At 38.6% G+C, this 19,493-nt stretch overlaps 2 protein-coding genes and 1 long non-coding RNA gene across 3 annotated transcripts; all 3 read right to left on the reverse strand.

The window, feature by feature from the left end:
* Positions 1 to 1,133: 1,133 nt before the first annotated feature.
* Positions 1,134 to 5,423, reverse strand: LOC146510064 (uncharacterized). Its single transcript, XR_014876431.1, has 3 exons — positions 4,913 to 5,423; positions 3,432 to 3,534; positions 1,134 to 2,574 (listed from the first exon to the last, which is right to left on the reverse strand). It is a non-coding gene; the product is annotated as an uncharacterized LOC146510064 (long non-coding RNA).
* Positions 5,424 to 5,668: 245 nt separating this feature from the next.
* LOC146510065 (claudin-4-like) lies at positions 5,669 to 6,400 on the reverse strand. The gene has a single exon (XM_085174587.1). The coding sequence runs from the start codon at positions 6,395 to 6,397 to the stop codon at positions 5,792 to 5,794; it is 606 nt and encodes a 201-aa protein (XP_085030713.1). The 5' UTR covers positions 6,398 to 6,400; the 3' UTR covers positions 5,669 to 5,791.
* Positions 6,401 to 8,527: 2,127 nt separating this feature from the next.
* On the reverse strand, positions 8,528 to 11,227 carry LOC146510066 (claudin-4-like). The gene has a single exon (XM_085174576.1). The coding sequence runs from the start codon at positions 9,343 to 9,345 to the stop codon at positions 8,782 to 8,784; it is 564 nt and encodes a 187-aa protein (XP_085030702.1). The 5' UTR covers positions 9,346 to 11,227; the 3' UTR covers positions 8,528 to 8,781.
* Between the last annotated feature and the right edge of the window lie 8,266 nt (positions 11,228 to 19,493).

Raw genomic sequence — 19,493 nt, forward strand, 5'->3', positions numbered from 1 at the left:
TCCAGGAAATGTAGTGATGGGGTTTGGTGTGTTTTCATTTTCTCTACAATAGCCAACTTCATTTGGCCAATAGCAGTTTTTCTCCTTTCAGGGCCCTATGAGGGTTTTCTGTGAGCAAGCCCTCTATGGGTTGCCCATAGAAAACCCTCATGGGTAAGTTGTGAACTGCTGTTTTTCTTTTGACTAGTGATTTGAGTTACTGACCTTTAAAATAAATAAATAAATATATATAAATATATATATAAATATATATATATATATATATATATATATATATATATATATATATATATATATATACATGTATGTATGTATGTATGCATGTATATATATATATATATTTCTTTGTTTTTCTTTTTTCTTTGTGGAATAATGTAGTAAATTACCAGGGAAAAAAAATATGAATATCTGATTCCTCATGCTCCCCAGCAAATGTTAATCCCATCTAAGTATCAAGCAGTAAGGGCTTGATTCATTTTAATTTTACTTTCTCTGTGTCATGGTCCGGGGTCTGTGATCCAGTGAGTTGAATTGTTTATTATTTATTTGCCACATTATTGCTGCATGTGTGTTCAGTTTCCTGTTTTATTGTGAAGGTCCGTGTCTTATGTTAGTGTGTGTTGCTTCCTTCTGCTTGTTGCTGTTTCATCTGTATTGTTTCCGCGAGTCTCCCTGTTTCCTCTGTGTTCCTTCCTGTGTCCCTCTGCATGTCATCCCGTGAGTTTTGGCTTCAGTTTCATTTGTTAGGTTTTTCCAGTTTAGGTTATTTCTTAGTTCTTTTCCTCGCCATCTCCACTTTTGTCAGTAGTTTCTTCACTCATAATTAAAAGCTCACTCATCCCATCAATGTCAGTGCCTGCATCTTGGGTCCTGATTTTCACACCCCACACACATATCAGATTACCTAAATGTCTACCCCCCTGTCTGCTAGATGATGCAACAACACTAGCAACTGTCAGTACGATTTAATCAGCAGCCACATCCATTAACATTCGCTCCCCCCGAATGATCTATGGTTTGCCAGGTTTTACTTTTGTGGCCTGGAAAATAGGCCCCAGAACCCTTAAATGATGTTAGTACTCATTCACAAGTTTTACCTTTACTTTTTAAAAAAGAACCCAAAAAAAGGAACGTTCATAAAATTAACTTTAATTGCAGATAAGCTTTTTTAATTAAGCAACAGCAAAACAAACAGCTCAACAAGACAATAACAATGAAAACATCTTAATCATCTTAAAATGTATAAAAGATTATGAAATTTAAAAATAATCAAGTTTAAAATGTTGCTAAATATCTACTACTGGTCTTGATTCTGTTGTAGAAGAGAAGAGAGAGAACACCTTAGCAACAGATGGAGTCTCTTCCTTACCATGCAGAATGACGCACATTCAAAGAACTCTGTACAAAGTTCCCAAAACTTCCTCAAAGTTCCAATCCAACATGGTGGCAGTGAGCAGAGTAAATCCCCAAAATAGTCAATCCAATTTATAATCCATGGTGGTTTGAAAAAAGAAGGTGAAATCTTCTGGGTTTCTTGCAGAAAATCCTAACTGTGAATTCCAAGGTCTTCAAATTCTCCACTCAACAACACTCTCCAACAAAAAACAACTTCTTCCATCTGCATGAGATTTTTATGCATGTTGTTGTTCTCATCTCCGCTTCCCCTCTTTAACCCCACCATCAGCCCACATGACATTCACATTGTCCCAAAGTTAAGCCACACCCTTTTGTTCTCTCTATAACCTTTCAGACAGATTAACTAAAAAGTTCAATCATTCATTAAAATGGTTACATTTTCTCATACATATACTGTATTTCATTGTACATTTATATGCTGTAGCTCAGCCACACATGAATATGTTCTTCATCATGTCTCATTCAGTTTATATGCTGTTTTACTTCAACATGATTTCTCATTAGCTCAATCACATATAAACATACTTTTTCTCTTTATGACTGTGTTATGACTCTGTCTTTGACAATCTTACACACTCACTCACAAAGAAAGAGCCAAGGATGCACTATAGTCATAACAATGCTCCCACAATCTAGGTGAAAAAGCAAGGCATCAAAATTATTTCATTACTCAAACAACATATTCTTACCCCTCATATTGATTAGATTTATTCTTGATTATACTATGATTAGAATTAAGCATGATTAACTATTAGCAAAAACACAAGTAAATAAACTCAGTTTTAACACTTTTCTGTTACAAAGGCTGAATGTTGCATCCTTCTATTCAACTTTTGGGTAAAGATAAGCTGGGGGATTTCAATCTTTCAATCAATTTTTTTGGCTGCTCTTCTTTTTTTTTCAATTTTATTCCCCCCTTGAACTTTGCCCAGGATTTCAACTTGCTCCTCCACGCCAACAATTTTCCCGACCAGCCTGGAAGCAAGCAAGCCACCATGACTCTCAGCAGCTTTAGCATGAGTCTCAGCAGCTGTACGAGCAACCAACCAATCAACTGGAAGGCATGAGAAATTAAGCAGTACCAAAAAATAACCTTGAGAAGCCACTGTGCAATAAAGATCAGTCCTTCTGGGGTGACTTTGCTGATGGGGAGATCAGCTGTGGACAACAAACACAAGCAATGACATTTAATATAATAATCCTTTATTGTGTGTTTATTAACAGCTTTCCTATAAAGCACATTGCACTATGATTTGAATTGAATCAATTATTTATTGGGAATAATCATCTGAATGAAAGTCTGGTAGGTCCGATCAGCAGGTGGAGTGAAACACCGAGATTTTTCTTTAGTTTTACATTGAACAGAACATCTTACTATAGATCAGTTTCTACATTTAATATTACTTTTTTTGTTGTTTGCTTATGATTTGTTTTGAGACTCATTCTTACATCCTCACCCCCTGCTGACGTTAACCCGCACCAGTTTGAATATCGAGCATACAGAGGATGCAGTCATCACAGCTCTCCATCAGTTCTTACAAAACTAGACCAGAAAAAACATCCAAGTGAGAATGTTGTTTGTAGATTTGAGCCTAACCCAACAATCTGGGCTCAGTCAATTTGCTGTGCATTGGGATACTGGGTTTGAATCTTGAATCTTCTTAATCTTAATCTTTTTATAAAAAAGTAAGGCTCCAAAACAGCAAAGAAAATTCAATACTGCAGCAGCAGGCCTAAGTGAATGTTAAAGGCTGTGGGGACACAGTCCTTCCTCTGCCAGTCACAATAGAGGTGCTATTTCTGAAATGTCTAAATTACCCTTTTGTGCAGAAGAAACAAGTCTTCCATCTTTACATACAGCCTATGCTTTGTTGGTGTTATCTAAGCATCTGCTCCCCAGAGCCTGGTGAGTGTAAATGGTAGGTGAAGGGCAATGCCACTTTTTGAGCATGTCTAAAATTAAAACTTCATTGTAGTTTTCTAGTCACTGGCCCATCAGAAAAAAACATCCTTACCTTGAATTTCATTAGCCTTCAGGAATTGTGAGATGTACTGTAGTACTGCATTTAGATGATTAGCCACACTTTCAGCAACCACACCTATAACCTGAAGGAAATCCTGGAAGGTGGGGAAATGGGGGTTAATAGAAGCAAAAAGGAAAAAAAGAAGGGGGTGGACAGATGGAGACATGGTAAGTTACAGCCTTTACCTCATTTATACCTCATATTGCTTGCATTTACTCAGTGTATCAAACAGCATCTACTCATGTGAATTGTCAGTTTGATCTTGTTAGACATATACAGTAACTGTGGGCCAAAACAAACACACAGTTATCTATGAAGCGGGATTACTGATATTCCATTTAGGAATGTCCATAGTCATTAAATCTATATATGCACACCGTGCATTAGCAGTGGGGTCACAGTTTGCCTCTGCCTTTTTCTATTGAGACACTGATAAAACAGGAATGGAAATTTCTTAAAAACCATGTTGTCTTTTCACGTCTTTATATAAACTGGTGATTTTGGCAGAGTAGAATTTTTTCTCTCCAGCACACATTATGTTTGCAGTGTTTCATTTACAACTGTAAATTACATCTACACATTACTCCACTTTTCACTCCCTTCAGCCAACATGGCCCTGCTCAGTGCCACTGAGTCACATGACTCCAGGTAAGCTAAACATGCCAGAGCAGGGAGTAGGAGTCAGAGCAAAGTGAGAAAACCCTACCTGAATGATGGCCCTTTGTTTGTTTAAAAAAGTGTGTGGGCTTAATGTCGACATTGATCAACTTTTATTATCGTTACTAATCCAAAATAAACTGGATGAATGAATCAATGAATTGAAAAACAATCCAAGGCCTTTTTGTTTCCATTCTTGGTAACAATTATTACCATGCTGACACCACCCAAGAGGCAAAAACCTTACATGACATTGCAGGTTTTTTCCAGCTGGGCGGTTTGTGTGCACATGTGAAGCCTTGAGAAATTCCTGAACCAATTTGATGGAAGGACCCAACATTTCACAAGGCTTCACCTGGCCATCACTACTAGACCCAAACAGCAACATTCAGAAGCAAAAGGTAAACTAGAAAGCAGCTGTATTGCTCAGTAAAGTAACAATGCAGGTCAAAACAAACAAAATTTTAAACTATAACTGTTCTTAGAAAAACACACGAGGGACACAGTACATGTCAGAGTGCAAGTGAACACTCTGCTGAAGTTGCTTATTAGCACAAAGCACCAGAGACAAAAGACGGCCAAAATAAAACAGGAAGAAGCAACACGCTGGAACAGACACGAAGAGGGAAAGATAAACAAACACAGAGAAAAAATCAAAACTTGATTCTCAGAATAAAGAATTAAAAACAAAAATAATTCCAACTACAATGAGAAAAAAATAATACAGAATCATAGCCTGAAGAAAAATTATACTAAATAAATAAATAAAGATAGTTTTTCTTTAAGATAGATAGATATAGATAGATAGCAGCTACCTTCTCCACCGACAGCAACGTCTGCTCCCCTACTAGCCTGCCCAGGTAGGTCCTTCCCTGCGAGGCCAAATCAGCCACGGTTGCCCGAATCTCCCGCATCTTCTGGGGTCGACCCTCGAACTCTGTTGCTTCCAAAACTGCAAGCACGAAGAAAACCAACGCAAAAAGTCTGCTAAAACGCCCTCGTAGGCAACAGAAGAACATTGTCGATATTGGCTTTATCGCTGACAGCTAGTAAATAAAACACACCTCTTAACAAAAAAGGATGCGATGCGCGACACTGACGTTAAGGCGCCGTTCTGACTGTAAAGCACTTTGAGGTACAACACAGGTGTTTGGAAACCCTCCTCCTAACTGTAAAAAAAACTCTGAATGCCCGCCTCTTTTTTTTAATCTTCATTTTCCATGAGTGTAATCACCTAACGTTTATTCGACCAATTTGAATTAAGAGAAATATCTGCCATCTGCTGGACCGAGCCTGAAACTTCCTTTTGTTTCTCTTACACACACACACACACACATATAGATATAGATATTTATCTATCTATCTATCTATCTATCTATCTATCTATCTATATATATATATATATATATATATATATATATATATATATATATATATATATATATATATATATATATAGATATATATATGCAAAAGTAAAAATTTAGATTAAACACGTGTACTGCAAACATGGCTGCTTATTTGAATCATGTCACTTTCCTGATTGACAGAAAATGATGTGATTTCTGCTGCAATACAATTTTCCTGAGCGTACAAATAAAATATCTAATTTGTTGTTTTACCCGGGCCACACAAAGGAGGTAAAAATCTTTTTTCTTGTTCTCAATAGCAGGTTGTGCATTTAAATGTAGGACTTACACAGGGCGGCTGTTGGAGTACCTAACCTCACAGTCATTGTCATTCATACGAGGATGGGAGCTGCAGAGGAGGCCTCCTCCCAGGAACAGCAGTCCTGCAGAGCCCCAGACGATGTAAAGCGATGATCCCAGCTCCCTCCTCTGAGAACTGATCAAAGTTGGGTTGTAGAAATTCTGATTGATAATGTGGGCTGTCCAAGTTACAGGGATTAGGAGCAAGACACTCGCAATGATGACGATAACCCCAGAAGCTATAGTCACATTGCTATTTTGACTTTGATCTATCATACAGTTACTGAAGCTGTACCCAACTACACCAAACAGCATCCCAAAGAACCCTAACAAGATGGTGATGATGATGAGTGCTCTGCTAGCCTGCAGTTCTTGAGGTAAGGTCAACATCAAATCATAGACCTTACACTGCTTCTGGCTCGTACTCTGGACCACACAACTCAGCCACAAGCCCTCATGGATTGCCTGTGCTGTGACGATGTTGGAACGAATGAAGGGCGTCACTCTCCACATTGGGAGCACACAGGTGATGATGCTCCCCAAAAAGCTGATGATAGCCAAGACCAAACCCAGAAGCTTACAGTCAGCCATCGTGATGAGCTTTGCTTATCTCGTCAAAGAGGAAAGATGGTGTGTTCTTGAGAGCTGCAGTAATTTATCTGCATGAAAGGACTCAGGCAGGAAGTGGTTTTTAGGTGACTGTAATAATTAAAGGAGAAGTTGACTGCGTCTTCACTTCATGGTTACTTAGAAAGCCTGAAAGCACTGAAAGTAGGTTGAACTATATAAAGAACAGCTTAGAGATAACCGCAGTCCAAACAGCAAGTGCCACAAACGTTTGTAGCAATGGTTTGATGCTCCCTTTACTTTTTCATTTCAAGCTATGCCTAGAAGAGAAGAGTAATGAAAAAGTAACAAAGAAAATAAAAATAAGACGTCTTACTTTGGCTTTTCTTTTATTTGATTTTTGATTTGAGGTTTTATCATTAAAGGATGATTGTGTGTCTTTAATAGGCTAATAATCAGACCCGGCACTAAATTATATTCTAAACTGGAAAAGAAGTGGCCTCATAGTGGTTCCTGTATTTTCCCCCACTTGCAAGGCTTTGCCTTGCAGATATTCTGTGTCATTGCTATTATTCGCATTATTATTATTACTACTTTTTAAATTTTCATTTAATTTAATTTGTACATAATATGAATTCCTAAAAATATTGTTAGTTAAAATAACTACAAACTAAGATATGATTAAAAGCCCAAAGCTAATTTTAGCAAGTTAAGTGTTTAATCAAGCCCTTCCCTTTCTGAATTACTTTGCAGGCTGTGTGTTTTTCTATATTTTTACTTTCCTCATTTGTTCTTTTCCAGTCATCACTGCCATCTGATTAAGTTGACATGTTCCTATAATTGCTTTCGTTTCCGTCGTTTAATCACCAATGGTTATTGGTTCCATCTCCTTTGTATCACACATCAAAAGAAATAAAAATGACTGTGTGTTTGACTTTATTCAGGGTGATAAAATTTACCAGAACTGTAAAAAGTGTTGGACATTTGGACCCATTTTAAATTGAGTAGTTTTAACCAAAGATTTGAACCATTATTCTAACCCTATAAAACCTGAACCATGACATAATTGGTAGAATTTTTTAATGCTGAGTCTCTTCAACTTTGTGACAGAATTTAAAAAAAAAAAAAGAAATTTCATAAATTGTATTAAGTTTGATAGATGCTGAACACGAAACAAAATGACTATTGAGTCTTTTTAACAAGTGTGTTCTAATAAAACTTGGAAATAAGAGCTAAGTGTGGTAGCGTTGTCTTTCATCTTTCATCTCATTCTTGAATAAAAAAAAGTCTACAAAACTCATTAGTCTTTCAAAAAGGGAGAAGTCTATAAACACAGAGTTGTTCGCTCATTTTATTTCACCTTTTGACAAAACCCCCCACCATGATAAAAAACAACAACACATGAAATCACCTGCTTGTAAAAATGCTTGAGAATTTTTGCTGCATATGCATTACAACAAACACAAAACAAATACAATCTGAAAACTATTCAGCTAGAAAATGCAAATCTGTGACATGATCATTAATATTGAACCAGTTAATTACAGAAAGACTAAAATTCATGTACTAAAAACAAACCAATAAAAACACAGAATATATTTTTAAACTGATTTCAATTTAATTCGCATCTAGTCCCATAAATATAAGAAATACTCCATAAACTGAAAACATGAATTACTTTTTACTCTGTTTATTATACTCTTGAAAAAAAGAGCAGCTATGCTAAGATTAAAAAAAGCAAACACATGATCTTATGTGCTTCTGATGTTTACCTTAATTTTATATTACATATACATTATAAGAAAGACACAAAAAACAGAAGAAAACTATTCAACAAAAAAAGAAAAAACAGTCAAAGATGAGGCCTAGACTTCTAGACTTTAATCACTGACTACACAGTCAGATTTCATGGCAGTTTCTAATGCACATCCTTTGAATTTCCTAAAGAGCCCAGAAAAAAAAACTCAGTGAAATTAACCTATATAATATATATTACACAGCGTGAAAAAAAAAGAAATGTTAACTAAATCTCTATCATGGTGTAAAATATATTAGAAAATGTATTGTAATTTGCTGTATTTGAATCTCTTTAAGCACACAAAGAGATTCAAAACACTGAACTGTGTTCCCTCAATATATTCTGGATGCAAGTAAAAAGTTCAGTAAAGTTAAACACTTGTACTGCAAACATTGCCGCTTATTTGAATCATGTTACTTTCCTAATTGACGGAAGTATGATGTGATTTCTGCTGCAATACAATTTTCCTAAAGAGTACAAATAAAATATCTAATTTCTTGTTTTACTCGGGAGAAAAACAGGAGATGAAACTTTTCTTGTTCTCATTAGTTTTGTATTTAAATGTAGGACTTAAACAGCACGATGGTTGTTGGAGTACCTAACCTCACAGTCAGTGTGATTCATACGAGGAGCTCCAGAGGAGGCCTCCTCCCAGGAACAGCAGTCCTGCAGAGCCCCAGCCGATGTAAAGCGATGATCCCAGCTCCCTCCTCTGAGAAGCGGACCAGAGTGGGTTGTAGAAATCCTTAATCATAGCGTGGGCTGTCCAAGTTACAGGGATTAGGAGCAAGACACCTGCAATGATGACGATAACCCCAGAAGCTATAGTCACATTGCTATTTTGTCTTTGATGCATCATACAGTTACTGCACCTGTACCCAACTACAGCAAACAGGACCCCAAAGAACCCTAACAGGATGGCGATGATGATGAGCGCTCTGGCAGCCTGCAAATCTTGAGATAAGGCCAACATCGAATCATAGACCTTACACTTCTTCTGGCCCATACTCTGGACCACCCAGCTCATCCACAAGCCCTCATGGATTGTCTGAGCTGTGACGATGTTGGTACCAATGAAGGCTGTCACTCTCCACATGGGGAGCACACAGGTGATGATGCTCCCCAAAAAGCCGATGATAGCCAAGACCAAACCCAGAAGCTTACAGTCAGCCATCGTGATGAGCTTTGCTTATCTCGTCAAAGAGGAAAGATGGTGTGTTCTTGAGAGCTGCATGAAAGGAGTCAGGCAGGAAGTGGTTTTTAGGTGCCTGTAATAATTAAAGGAGTTGAAGTTGACTGCTTCTTCACTGATGCATGCAAAGTTACATATAAAGACCAATCACCCCCCAAAAGAACATTTCATACAGAAAATCTGTATATTAGATATTAGCAGATTTAAAAAATCAATCAATCAATCATTTGAAAAAGACATGGAATTATTTATTGGATGATGCACACAGACCTTTCAAGAAATCTGTGAAATGATAAATGGACTGATTCTTCTTTTCTACTTTCCCAGAGCACTCAAAGCGCTTCAGACAACATGCCTCTTTCACTCATTCACACAAGCACTTTTTTCTGTTCTTAAGTGCTTTCTAACAGTCACACACATTCAAAGTGCAATGGATGCATCCCCTTGCGTTAGATAACTTTCTGGCACTACTCCATAACTCTCTGAGCGCTGTTCCCAACATCAATCATTTTAATTGGGTCCTTTTGACAGTTTTAAGGGCAAAAGTCAGATATCAAACATACTGCAGAGAGAAAACAATGAATCCTCCTGACAGCTTTGTCAGGTTTGCTGCCAGGGGTGGGCTACTATATCTGTTAAAGAAGGGTTTTTCACAACTTTGGCAACTGGAGACAGGCAAAAAGTGTCCCAGGTGCACTCTCAGGTGGTCAAAATTTGTTTACTTCATGGGTTAGAGATGGGTGGTTCACCACCTTCTGGCAGCGGAGAGGCTCCCAGCTGCAGCTTAGTGGGACCAAGTTTATTTAACTCTTTGTTTGGACTAGTTACCACTGGCCATAATACAATCAAAGGTTACTTTTTGTTCCTAATCACTACACTTCAGACAGTATTGATCACATATGCTCATTCAACAAGTGGCACAAACTTCCTTAATATACTTGTGAATAATATTTGATCTAAAAGTGTGGGTCTTGTGATCTTAAACGTGCAGGTTAAATGCTTATCACAGTGATTCTATTAGATAAACACTCAAGTGTAGGTATGTATACAGTGTATACAAGTATATATGGTGACATAGTATATATGTGAGTATATGTTCAGTGTAAACAGGTATATATGTCATAAAAAATCCACAACAGTGTAGAGAAAAGAATTACAACTCTCAATAACTTCTAGTGAGAGCTACAGTAGATTTTCTTAAAATAATTTGTGATCAGCTGACCTGCTGCTTTTTGTGGATGTACGCACCTGAATTAATCCAGATGTCAGAAGATGTTATATAAGTTGTCCTGGTTGATTTCCATCCTCTACACCGAGAGTACACTGTTTATACTGTCTTTATATTGGACACTCTAAAGTTGGTATGAAGGTGGAATTCAGTGAATGGATCTCAGCATCATCACCTAAAATTCATATGAATATCTGCTGCACTTGATGTAACACAACTCTGACCCAACTCTGCGCACAGGTGATGATGCTCCCCAGAAAACTGATGATAGCCAAGATCAAACCTAGGATCCGCCTACAGCCAGCTGTCATGATGAAGCTAAGCTGATGGTTTTTCTTGAAAGCTGCAGAAAAGACTTCTGCAGGAAGTGGCTGAATCTGGGTTCCTCACTTAAGCATTACATTTTTTACTTTACACTCTGAACCACATCTCTGTATAACCAACCTGAGTGCCTTCTTGGTAATTACCATAGTGTTAAACTATAGATTATCTGTTTCAAATTATCAGTGTGACGTTGTCAGGTTTTTCCCTATAATTGTGAAGCTTTCAGACTCCCAATCACCACACCACTGCCTTTGTGTTTGAAACATCATCAACAAAAAGTATAGCAAAAACAAAAATCCTAAACAGCCACATTAGCAAATGCAGACCTTGATTAATAAACAAATTTAAAAAACAAATAAATAAGCAAAAAAAAGAAAAATATTTTCAGAAACAGACAATCAGATAAGACCGTGCAACTTAAGATAAATATGTATATTAAAAAATATTGTGTATTGTTATGACTGTTTTTTCTTTACTAAAGAAAGGCATAATTAAACCTGCTCCACTGTATCTTTTTGATGCTTACACTTACACATCCAACTGCTACTACATCATTTTAATATTGAAAATGATCTATACAAGAATGTGTGTGTTTCCTTCCACCCCTATAAACAAAACATCAAAATAGTAAAAAAAAAAAAAAAAGGTAAACTTTCTTTGGAAACAGACAAACAGCAATAAACAAATTAGATCAGTCAGTCTTCACATGTAAATGCTGGGTTTGATTCTAATCTGTTGAAGCGTGAAACATTTAGCAGAGGAAATAAGCACTGAAAGTAGGCTGAACTATATAAAGAACAGCTTAGAGAGAACCGCAGTCTAGTGATGGGATTTCCGGCTCTTTTTAGAGAACCGGCTCTTTCGGCTCGGCTCACTAAAAAGAGCCGGCTCTTCAGGTTTTTTTGTTGCTTTAATTAATTTATTATTAACAATAATATAAAATTGTGCACAAAAGGAATTACTAATGTAAAAAAAAAGTGGTTTTATTTATATATGTTTATATATAAATATTTATGGTGGCCCCTAAAGCACGTACAAACTCCAAAACACATTTCTAGCATGAACTGAACTTCCAAAACTGAGCTACCTAGATCACTTAAATTACAAAATTGAAAGCATGAAAGCATATGTGTATTGTTTGTGTATTTATACACAAGCACTGTATATATTCAAATAATAAAAAAAAAAAAAGTTAATTTACCTGTTACTACCACACACCAAATCGGGTCGTTGGTACTTCCTGGCTTTTGTAACCACTAGGTAACAAAAGCTCAGCACTGCCCCCAGCATCCTGGAGCACTTCTGTTGTGTTTCGTACGTGTTTTGAAGTTTGTACATGCTTTGTCTCTAGGGGCCAACGTAAATATACTTTTATTTATTCACTCCACATAAAAATAAATAAATCATATAATACAAAAACCAACTATTCACAGTTCAACTTTTAACTAATTAAATTTTCAGCTTTGTCCTTTTAAACTAATTTAAAGTGAAACAACACAAAACACTGCAAACCACAACACAATTAAATATAAATTAAAATGTGAAAACAAAAAGAAGACGCATATTCTCTGTCATATGGGTCTGCATGAATAAACTTTCTGAATCCTTTATCATCCGCAACTGAAAATAGTTGTGGATGATTACTATACCTTTCTAATGTGACCCTGGCTCTCTTTCTCTCTCTCTCCCTCCCGCTCTGTTCCTGTGCTACTGCGTGTGTAACTACCGCCCCTCCCCCCTCTGCCCAGCGCAAAGCACAAGACTCGTGTGCGGAGAGAAGCGGAAAAAAGTGCGAGAGAGAGAGAAGGTGACAGAAAGAAAAAGAAAAAAACCACTGCTCGCGATAAGGAGCCGGCTCGCCTCGTCCACGTCAAAGATCTGGCTCTAGAGCCATTTCGTTCGCGACCGACACATCACTACCGCAGTCCAAACAGCAAATGTCACAAATGTTTGTAGCAATGGTTTGATGCTCACTTTACTTTTTTTATTTCAAGCTATGCCTAGAAGAGTAATAAAAAAATAATAAAGCAAAGAAAAACATCTTACTTCAACTTTTATTTTTGATTTGAGGTTTTCTCATTAAAGGATGATTGTGTCTTTAATAGACTAATTGTTAGGTTTTGTAATGTTGATTGTCATTTATGCTTAGAAATATCTACTTATATATGCTTAGAGGTGTATAATCAATTGTGTAGTGATAGGATGTGTGATCTTTAGCAGGCTGCAAAGGCTTGGTGTGCATTCAGAGTGTTCTGGAATCCACACCTACATCCTGGGAGCATGGGAAGAGGTCGTACCTTGTTTTATTGTTTTATGGTAGGATAAACGTGGCTATATCTGTTTTAGGCTAAGTGCCTTTTGTAGATAGACTGCTGGACTTTCCAGACCAGTAGGTTTAGTGAAGTCATTTATGGGGTCATACTCTGACCCCACACACACACACCACACACACACACACACACAGTATTCTTTGTTCACATGTATACCTATGTAAGATGTTATATGTTAATGACCCTATGCATATTCATGTAACCACAATAAAAGGAGTGCTATGGGGAACCTGGCTGAGAGTCTGACGGAGGTCAAGTGATGGAACGACACTTGGCTCCAGGCAGGTCTCCCTCATGCATGAGTAACATGAAGAACTTTGTCTACTTCGTGTCTTGCTTTGCTGTGTAATTATATTGTCTTCAACGTTCCAGCGAATAGGTTCAAGCTACAAACCTATCATTAATTGGTCCTTCGATGCCGGATCCCTGGAGTCGACATTCACCGAGGGGAGAAGAGACACACTGAAAGACTGACGTCAGCCAGGAAGTTCCTGTGGATGAACTGTCTGTCTTTCCTCCTCGATGAATGACGATCTGCGGGATCCTAAGCAACACCGAGTAAGTTTAGAGTCCAACTCTATAACTGTACGTCTTCGCCGCTCAGTGGGGCGTTGTCCGTGGCCGCTTAGTGGGGCTAAAATTCACATAACTGTACGTCTTCGCCGCTCAGTGGGGCGTTGTCCGTGGCCGCTCAGTGGGGCTAAAATTCGCCGTCTTAGTGGGGCGATGTACAAAGCCGCTCAGTGGGGGTTTTTTGTACAGAAGCATTAAGTCGCAGAGTTGCGCAGTTCGAACTTTTTTGGTTCGCCGTCTTAGTGGGGCGAAATGTAGACCGCTGTGTGGGGTCCGCCGCTTTGTGGGGCATTGAGAAGTTCCGCGGGGTCCAGATTGTGCTGGACAATAGGCCTATTCTTTGTTGTTGTTCGTTGTGTTTGTGTGAGTGAGTGTGGAGTAGAACACGTGGTCTGAGACGCCAGCTGTTGTTCTTATCATGGGTTCCTAAGCAACCAAGAGTGCGTCAGAGGGTGACAGATGTTTATGTTGGACTTCGCTCCTGGCAGCGCAAAGTATTTAGTATTAGTAGTATTCTTTTTAAAAGAGAGCGACGGCTCCTTAGCTGCGCGCGTACACGCAAGCACGGTCGCGCGGGTTTCACGCGGACCTGAGCCGTGCGGTTAATCGCAGGCTTATAAATGGAAGAGATTCAAATGTTAGAAGTTTTCAGAAAACACACCAGCCTTGAAGAGAGTGTGGAGAAGGCCAGCCCCCATCAGCAGCACTTAAGATATGCTCTGGTGAATGGCTTTCCCCCACCCCTTGCTGACACAAAATGTTTATTCTTTAGCTTGCCCTGATCGAGAACAGCCTGTGCTCCAGACCATAGATTTAATTGAGGTGGATAATTGTTAAAAGAATCTGCATTAAGCTTAGGGTTGTTCAAATTAAGTACAATGACATATGAGATGAAGTGATATAGGCAAATATTTAAACTAATGACGTGCATAGAGGCACTTGAACTGTTTGGAAAAATTGTCATCCTAATATGAGCCATTGTTGAGATATAGAGCATGCCTGTGAAACTAATATGCTGAACCCTGTATGAAACAGCTAAAACTACTTGATGGAGAAGCTGAATTGAATATGAAAGTGCAAGTCTTTGCCACTGTGGGGCAAAGCACGCAACCACTGTGTGAGGTTGCGTTGTGGTCTCTTCTGAGCTGTTGATCAAGCTACACATTATCAGATCAGGAGCTGGCTGAGAACTCTTCAAAGAGAGGGAAACAGAACTATGATAACTGTGATAACTGGAGTGTGCAGCGTTTCCGTGAGCAGTTTTCCTGCATCTTGACTCATGTGTGTAGAGTGTTCATAGCATCAGCATCATGTTTTTGTTTATTTGTTTTGTTGGGTTGAAAATAATTAAAAAAAACTTGTGATCTTATTTATGGATCACCATGGCACATGCCATTGGCCAAATTATTTATTTACGCAGATGAAAAAAGTGAGTGTGAATGTGTCTGACGTCACAGTGTTTTTGTGCGCTGTGTAAAAGTAATTGCCTCTGATTGTGAGAACGGTGATTCTGCAGGTCACCAGCTATTGAAAAAATAAAGAGTACAATAGAGACAAAATTTACATTGTAGATGAAAAATAATCATAGGAAAAAGGTTTTGTGTTTATCAGCCAAGAACAACTACTATCTCATTTTCTGCTTTTAAGAAAGGAGAGTTCACAAAAACAGAGAGAGAGATGTGTGTTGATTAAGCAGTGATAATAATAATGAAAATGTCTTAGTTTGTCACTTTCAGATGAAAAGCAGACCTGAATCAATTTTCCACATGCAGCGGTCGGAAGAAAGTTATAGTTTAACATCATTGGAAACGTTCAGGCCAAGTTTTTGGCTAACTTATTTACAGCTCCACGTGTCTCTCAAACTCACAAGCGAGCTCTCACTCCTCCCTGAAGACAAGGAATGCAGCTCCAAAGAGCAATAACATGGCAGATAAAGAGACAGCAGCAAAGTCCTGAGCAAAGACTCCCAGCAAGCAGCAGCAGTGTGGACAAACAGCATCAGAGAAGAAGAGCAAACCCATCATCCTGCCTGATTGGATGAATGGCACTGTGTTTCCAACAAGCTGCAAATTCACTGTGCATGTGAAAAGAACGTTTGAGGAGAACTGAGGAGACTGTTGGAGTTTGACATTTGCCACCTTTGGAGTAAAATGGCAAGAAGAGACAGTGAAACACAGGACAAAGCTGAAGAAGAACTGCCGGCTGTTGGACTGTTGAAGTGGGAGAGGACAACAGAGTGAGAGGAGTGGTGAGAACACATAGGAATTTTGTTTTTAATATGGGAAATCAAAATTTGGGTTAGCAAACCGGGGGAAAGAAAACTGACTGCTTAAGTTGGAAAATTGTGAAGGAGTCTGAAACACTGCAAAAAAAACATATACAGAATCACACACACAAGCAGAACATGCATTAACCCTACTAACACAAACACAAGAGAGCTCATGAAGATTAGACATCTTGAGCATGTGAGTCTGTTTATCATCTTGTCCAAGTCACTTAGTGTGATGTAAAGATCAGTGGACTCATAGCACATTAGTTAAGAAATGATCAAATTATAGCAGAGAAGTGTGTAGGAAAGGCAGCTTTAAGAACATGCTCTGCTGGAGATGCAGCTCCACAGACATTGATTAAACCTGCCTAATAACACAAACACCCATGCAATGAAGATCAGCTTGTTATCTTTCATCAGTGTTAAAATAGTGTTAATTTAACAGACACTTGTTATCAAATGCTGAATTTATCCGATGCTGATAATTAACTCTCTAGGTTGCAGGACAACAGTTTAACTTTTGTGGGAAAAAAGATTCTGGTTTGACCACCCAGTGATCAGACAATGAATTTAGTTGTTAATATAGTAAATTGGGAGATGCTTCCTGCTTGATTGATGCAGCACAAGTAATTAACTGTATGAGGGAAATTCTATTTTTGTGATAACATTTTGAACATGCATTTCTGTTGTCCTGTCAACTTAGTGGGTTAATAGCTGATATGCAAATTAGTTGATCGTTCTTAGATTAAGGAAAGGTGACTGAATTCTAGCACGAGTGAATGGGATGTGTTGGAGTTTGTTGTGTGTTGAGTGGAGACTCTAAAACACTGAGTTTCCTGTTTTGATGTGCAAGTGAATCCTGTACCTAAATACACAATTCTGAATACGTCAGAACAAACTTCTTTTGTGAAGTGCATGACAACATGTCATATGTTTTATGATGAAGGGAAAAAGGAAAACTGAATAAAATCTGTGGCCTAAATGAGGAAGAGCACAGACTTGGGGATTAAACTCATAGCTAATATGACGTTAGGCTTATGTTGTGTGTTGTGCAGCTGATGGTTGGTTTGGAGTGAATCTAGCTGATGATTTTTCTTTTGTTGTGAAGGTGAGCCTGCCAAATAGTATGATGGTATGATAAACCATGCTGATGGTATGATTTACCCTCCTGAGATGAGGAGCTTGTGTCATGACTTAACAAGGCCTTTTTATTTTGTCACTTTCACCGTGCACTGAAAGTTTTGTTCGATAATCTCTGTTTGAGCAGATCAGCACGATTAGAACAGAAAGCGCTGTACGACACGTCGTCAAGAAAATTGTTACAAGTGAGCTTCTCCACATTAAAATGGGCTCAGGAGAAAGTCACTTATCTGGGGACAAAGTAAGTTCCTGTCCAAAAAGGATTCAGCGAGGTAATCCGAGCTAAAGTTCTTCTTTTTCTTTTTGAAATGACGTCATTTTGCTGAGAGTGGAAACTAAATGCGACGATAGGTTCCACTATCAGCAAAGAAAGAATGAATGCATGAATGAATGAGTGAAAGAGAAAGAAAAAAACCTAATTGGTAAAAGCTGACGAAAGCTGACAAGACTTTACTGATGTAACACGACTGTGCGAAGTTAACCCCCAACTGACAAAGGGGTGGATGAATCTATGTGTGTTTCTTTTTACAGGAGCAGAAAGATGCCAGCAACATTCGAGGTTCCGTGATGGTTTAACCTTTTAAATGCCACTTTCTGTGTCTGTGCATCTACCAGGGGTGTTATTCACTACCTTGTGTTGCTCACAGAGGAAACTGTGAGAAAGAGTGTATACATCTGCGCAGCGCTAACATTTGCATTTTCTTTTCTACAGCATTACAGTTCTTCATGTGAATTGATCATGTGATTTATACCAGGACAGCTGGTTGATGTTTTTTCCTACTACAGGATTTCTGGGTTCATGTATGAAGAAAACTGTGTTTATAGGTTATGAGTGGTGATGCTGTTACACTATGTTTTTGGGAAAATGTGAAGGTTACTTTGACAATGTGAATAACATGTGAGAAATTTCCTGTGTTGAAAACTAGTGTCACTTCTTTCCACAGCTATGGATGGTTAAATTTATGGTCCTTTTATAGCACCTCTGGAACCTGTCGACCTGTGTCTGACTACCGGGATGGTCAATGTGTATTGCTAATGTTTGTTTTTCTAAGAGTACATGTAGAGAATTCAGCAGATGCGGACAAGTGACATGAGAAAAACAAATAAGAGATGCAGTGTTTATGGAATAGTTAAATATGGAGCTCATTAGCTAGCCACTTTTGAGCTCCTAGTGATACATGAGTGGAGTGACTTTGCTTAAGGGAAGTCACCGATTACATTAATGTTAACTGAGCACATGGGATGATCCATGTCTGAGGCGAATTATGGAAATACTTGTAGTTTACTGATTTGAGAAAACCTGCACATGACACTTGTCTTGCTGATGTTGAATGCTTTATCACTCTTATAATATAATTGTTTACAAGTGTGAAGTTTGATTTCACTTCCAGATCTTGTTTTCCAGGCCATGATGGTGTGTATGCAGGCTCCTGGTGGAGCCAGGTGTTAAGCAAACTTAATATGCAAAACACACTAACATCTTTTATTGCAGGGTTACGGAGCTACTCTGGAGGAGACACCCTGATGTTGCCTGGGACGTGATCTAGCTAACCTTTTTCTTTAAGACAGGAATCTAGGTTTGATGAATTGTCTCATGGGAGTGTCCATGCGTCAAGAGGAGGGGTCCAGGATTAACATGAAACAATGTTTTCTATTATTGTTGCAGTGATTTGTGTGATTAACCGTTCATTTATGGGTATTAAACCTATGCAAGTGGTGCATCCATGTTCAGATCAGGCTTTGATGGCCTATAAGTGAAGTTCACTGAACTAAAGAATGTGGTTTGATGATTGTTGACATGCTCTCCAAATAGAAGTTTTTCCTCCTAGCAAGGAAATACAGGTGCAGCAGTCAGAATATTGCTGAAAGGAATCTCCTGAGAAATCTTCAGAGGCCCGGTGAGAAGCGAGAACCATTCCAGGCATAGCTGACAGCCCAGGCAGTGGTTGAGGTCAAAGGTCGAGCTGTTTGGGCCCATCATGAGATCAGACTTTGGAGCCACAGCAAGGAACTGAAGCTGCGTTGGAATGAGAGCTGTGCCAAGGGGGCTTTCCAGAGGCCAACAGAGGAGATTGTGGACAACAGACAGGCACCTGAAGGATGAGGGGAGCGTGCCAAGCTCCATCGACAGCGCAGAGGGAGTCCAAGGATGGCATCATGATTCTGTGAAAAGCACAGGAACCATAAGCTATGGTGGTGATGACAGCAGTTTCCTATGAACATCACCTAATGCTGTGCCACTGTACTGTGGATATGATGACACTCT

Source organism: Neolamprologus multifasciatus, chromosome 10 (genome assembly GCF_963576455.1).
Source record: "Neolamprologus multifasciatus chromosome 10, fNeoMul1.2, whole genome shotgun sequence".
Taxonomy (NCBI): Eukaryota; Metazoa; Chordata; class Actinopteri; order Cichliformes; family Cichlidae; genus Neolamprologus; species Neolamprologus multifasciatus.